At 42.8% G+C, this 5,290-nt stretch overlaps 1 protein-coding gene across 1 annotated transcript in view; it reads left to right on the forward strand.

Annotated features, from left to right (window-relative positions):
* The window catches only part of LOC108237705, a 9,061-nt gene extending 5,441 nt beyond the window's left edge, over positions 1-3,620 (forward strand). Inside the window, exon 2 of the mRNA XM_017419325.3 lies at positions 1,334-3,620. Coding sequence (XP_017274814.1) covers positions 1,353-2,729 — 1,377 coding nt within the window. The 5' untranslated portion in view covers positions 1,334-1,352 and the 3' untranslated portion in view covers positions 2,730-3,620. The remainder of the gene's footprint in view (positions 1-1,333) is intronic.
* Positions 3,621-5,290: the final 1,670 nt, after the last annotated feature.

Here is a 5,290-nt window from a genome sequence, read left to right on the forward strand (position 1 = left end):
CTTTTGGAATCACAGAAAGCTTCAAGTTCAAGTATTGCAGGTTATGGCACGCAGAATATTTACAGCTGTGATTACTTGGTAACCGAAAACGATTCAGTCTCATGTATCAGTCGTTACCTTCTCAAAGAAAAACAAATTCACCCCCAGGTGACACCTGGAAAATAGCACAAGATTTATTTCCTAATGCCAATGATCTCTCTCGTAATGGCAAGGCTTCCTGTAATAAGTGTGTGTTTACTAGTAGATAAAACATGAATTGCTATAATATTAGGAAAGAAGAGCTGCTACTGAGTCATGGGAAAAGGTAACTACACCATCTTTCAGCTTTTAAGGGTTTTGTTTCAGGAAACTCATCTGGTATTTTTACATTTTACATCTTTGTGATTATTTATGTTATCTATTTAAGCTGCAGTAACTTGAAGAAAATTGTTTATTTTCTTTTTACCGACAGCTGCAAACTAAGCCCAAATCAGTTTTTTTTTTCAAACTGTCCTGTCATGACCTTTAACCTTTAACCTGCTAACTGAGGCCAGTAGAATCTGAGATGGAGCTCATTGCTCTGAACATTGCACAGTCTGACCTTCGGGGTGAATTTGCAGATTGGCAGCTGTCTTAAATGTTTTTCACTTTGGAATAATCTTTCTTTCTTTGACCATAAATGATTTGGAAATGACCTTTGACCCCTCCCAGAAAGATGAGATGGAAACTGCTCATTGCTGATGTATTTCCACCTTGGCATTGTTGTAACACACCTGTTTGCTCCGGAGCAGCAGCTAAACAAACCGATGATCAGTTAATTATTGCAGCCAGTTTATCTTTACTTTTGGTTTATTTATTTTAAAGACCCTGTAATGTGTCACATGTTGTTTATCTGAGGATTTATTTTCATAGTTTTAAAACCTGAGAAAGACCAGGAAGTTGTTTTTAATGTGCAGATACACGAAACCTTTGAACTGATAAAAGCTGTACCTACTTTTTAACCAAAAACACAAAAAGGGGAGAAAACAATCCTGCCCTTTACGGCTGAAAGGAATATAGTTTCTTTCCGTTGCTGCTGTATTTAATCAATAATCACCCTCCTCTGGCTCAGGTCTCTGTTTGACGGTCAGCTCTGCTGTATTCTTTGTTGAACTCTGTCTCGCTGTACTTGGTCCTGTTCTGCCAAGATTTTAAAGCCATACCCCAGCAGTTAAAGCTCCACGCTCGTAAAGCTGCAGGCCACCAGTAAAACCGCTCGTTTTACCTTCTAATTGGGGCACTTTGTTTGACTGTAAAAGCTACAATTTGCAATGTATAAAATAACATCGTCTCTCCTGTGTGTCTGAACCTCCAGCTGATACGTCTTGGGAGTGATGCACTGGCTTCCCCTGGTTGCCATGGTGATTGCCTCGGCCCTGCCCTTCCCTCACAACCCCGAGACCACGCAGCCCGGCTCCAGCAGCCGCCGTGACCCGGCCGCTCGCCTCGCAGCTGCTCCCGTGGACTACAGCCTCCGAGGAAATGCTTCGCGAACGGACGACAGCACAGCTGGTGCTCTCAGCACGCAGAACCTCCAGAACCGTAAGGGTTCTGTGAAATCCCTCGTTCATGACACTCAAGAGACTTCCACAGCCAAAGTGGAGAATCAAATAACCTACCAAACATTTGGCATCTCAGGCACCGACGACAGAAGCAGAGTCAGTTTGGATGCTTCATCTCTCAGGACCGAGGAGATCTCTGAGGATAATTCTCTACCAGAGGACTACAGAGCTGATGGCTCCAGCAGCAGGAAGGTTTCCTCCGGTGTTTTGGACTTTTCCAAGGATCACACTCAGCAGGACTCCACAGATTCACCCTTACAGGTTTCCACCGTGGAAAACTACGATGTAGTTAGTCCTGCTACGATGCTGAAGGGCCAGAGAAGACTGGAGCCGACTGCCCCTTCAGTTGGAAACGTGCGGAAAAGCAGGACAGGAGCGAGAACAAGTGCAGGTCTGACCCTAGAGGCCGGACTGGGTCTCAGGGCTGGGCTCGATGGCCTTCTGGAAGACGATGTGTTTTTGAACACGCAACCACGAGTTCTGTTCTCCTCCTCCCCGTCGCCTCCTGAACACCCACCCCTGCTGCTGATGTTGGAGAGCGGCCTGTTGGAGGAGGATGGGGACGGAGACGAGCAGGAGGACCCGGACAGGCACACCGAGGGTCATGGCGACGCGGCCGTCGACAGGAGCACAACTCCAAGTTGGGCAGACTACTCCAGAGCTCCCAGTGAGGAGACTGACCATCCCATGAAAAGGGACAAACGGTCACAGCCGATCGACAGGAGGAGGGGGGAGAAGGCCGTGTGCGAGGCAGAAAATGTTTGGGTCACGGACAAGAAAACCGCCACCGACTCTCACGGACAGACGGTCACCATCCTACCGGAAATCCAGACGCAGTCGGGACCCGTCAAGCAGTACTTCTACGAGACTCGCTGCCGTCAGGCCGAGCAGCGGAGCAGCCCCAGCAAGACGAAGGGGACAGCGGGGCGAGCCGTGGGGACGGGGGTAGCTGGGGCTGAGTGTTTCGGTGTGGATAACAAACAGTGGCACAGCGAGTGCAAAGTCAGGCAGACGTACGTTCGAGCGCTCACCAAAGACGCCAACAACCGCACCGGGTGGAGGTGGATTCGGATAGACTCGTCCTGCGTCTGCGTGCTGCTGTCCAGAAGCAAGGGGAAGGAGGTCCTGCTGAAACGGGGGAGAGGCTAACACGAGGAAAGGGGGGTGGGGGGTGCAGCGAAAGTGACAGAACAGAGCAGCTGTGTGCATTTTTACCTAACAATGGAAGTTATCCACTTTTTTCTCCTGTCTCTGTTTTCTATCCCGCCCTCAACAAGACTTTACAACCAAAACAAGAAGACCTCAAAACTAGATCTTAGGGAATATTGTTATATAGAGATTTTACATTAAGAAGTACTGTTTTTATATGATTTATCTTTCATAATCTAAGTTATTTTTGATTAGTATGTAAGCATGTCTTTGATATTAATATATTCCTTAACATGTGTATAATATGACACCAGTATACCTTTATGTATTTCAGTGTGTATTTATAGAAGACGTCTTCATGCAGTAGTAGGTCTCTGATGTCTGACGATAACTCCAGCCTTTGGTTTCGCTTGTTGGTTGCAGAAGCAAACAGCGCCACCTACTGAGAGTTTATTTTACTGCTCCAAACTCTCACCTTATGGATGAATGTTACACCACAAAACAAAACAAAAAACAGTACAGCATGGGCACATTTTCACCCAATGATCTGTGTGACGAAATACGGTTTGTAAATGATATGATCCCTAAAGATCTGCTGTTTTTATTCAGTTGGACCGCCGAATATAATAATAATAATAATATTAATAATAAAAAACCTTTGTATTCATTATTTTGTACAGTTTCGTGTATGAACATGCTGAATCAGAAAATATCTGTATTATGCTGCTTTTTGTAAAGAAGAAACAAACCTTTTAGTGGAAAGTTACAGCATGTAGGCTGTAGTTTCACGGCCTTGCACAAGTTTTCACCCCTCTTGGTAATATTTGTTTACCATCTGGAATTTAACTGGACTCTTTGTTTGATTAAAAGCAATAAATCTTTAAAAAATTATCCCAGATTAATGAAACTAAATGGGGAAAAGGAGACAGCAAACCTTCAAGGTTTTATATTACTCTTTTTATCAGTTGGGCTAATTGTAGCTTTCAGTTGGGGTTTCCTAATTTTACCTCCTATTATGTTAAGTTTAACATTGTTTTGCTCATTTTAGCTTTTAGCTAATTTTAACATTTAGCTGTAGTTAAGTTAATTTTAGCATTTAGCTACTGTTGTGCTACTTTCTGGAAACCTTAGCTGCTGTTTTGTTCATTTTAGTTACAGTTCTGCCCCTTTTAGCTACTATTCTGTTCATTTTAGCTTGTGCTCTAATAATTTCGCCCTCTGATTTTCTTGTTTTAACTTTAAACAACTCAGTTTTAGCTTCTTCTTCAGTTAAAGCAAAGAAAGGCTGGACTGTTCTGTGTTTTCTCAGAGATGCAGAAGAAGGCGCTGCAGTCAGGTGAAACCAAACATCAAAGACTGCACTAAGTCTGGTTCTAACGCCATCCCTACAGTAAAGCATGGTGGTGGCAGCATCATGCTGCGGGGATGTTTTTCATCAGCAGGGACTGGGAAACTGGTCAAATGGAGCAAAAAACAGAGAAATTCTTCCAGAGATCTGAGACTGGGGCTGAGGTCCACCTTCCAGCAGGACACGGAGCTGAAACTCACAGCTGAAGCAAGGAGAACCCGTTAAAGGTCCTGGAGAGGTCCGGTCAAAGCCCAGACCTTTGATTTAAAGATTGTTGGACTCGAGCAGCACCCGTCCAAACTGAAGGAGCTGCAGAAGTTCGGTCATGAAGAACGGACAGGAAGTCCAGGTTAGGTGGACCGAGATCCTGGAGACGGACCTGAGGAGACCTGATGCTGGAACAGCTAAAAGAAGAAGGCGAAACCAAGTGTTTCAGGATAGGCACGCAGCATTTTAAAACAAGTATTCCCCCAATTAACTTATTTAATCTGGAAGTATTTTTAGAGAAAAAAACCATTAAGTCCAGAACAAGCTGAACACTTTGATAATCAAATGGTGAAAATAACCAAAAGCACAGAAGCAGTTATAAACAGCAAAACTGACACAACTAAACTCCAGGTTATAAAGCAACAAAATATAAGATGATCAAGAGGGATGACTACTTTTGGAAGTAATTAATAAAACTATTTTCTTGTTCACTGATATTAAATCTACAGTAAGACCAACTGTGAGGAGAAAAACAAAACAAATCATCATGATCAGCAAATCCACCTGGACTGCTTTATTTTCTTCTTTTACATCACTATTTTCATCATCATCATCATCATTATTCTGTATTTTCCAGATGATATTTTCAGTTTGTATTACTATCACTTGAATCATGGAAATCCGTTTAAATCGTTGCACAATTTTGTTCTCAAAATGTACACATACAGTAGCGTATTTGAATGATCAATGTTCCATATTTTACTTTTAAAACTAGTTCAAATGAAGTCAAGAATGAACCGAACATGTACATACATTTATCCAATACGTACCTGAAGAAAATAAATAAGTTATCGTAAAAAATAAGAAAATACAACTGAAAAAAATACACACATTTTACAAATTGATCCCCGGGTCACCCCCCNTAGGTTTATCATACAGATATATATTTTTTAACGACACCTCATATCATCATCATCACTACCAAAAAAATGTTTTTAGCTCGTTG

Source organism: Kryptolebias marmoratus, linkage group LG12 (assembly GCF_001649575.2).
Source record: "Kryptolebias marmoratus isolate JLee-2015 linkage group LG12, ASM164957v2, whole genome shotgun sequence".
NCBI classification, from domain to species: domain Eukaryota; kingdom Metazoa; phylum Chordata; class Actinopteri; order Cyprinodontiformes; family Rivulidae; genus Kryptolebias; species Kryptolebias marmoratus.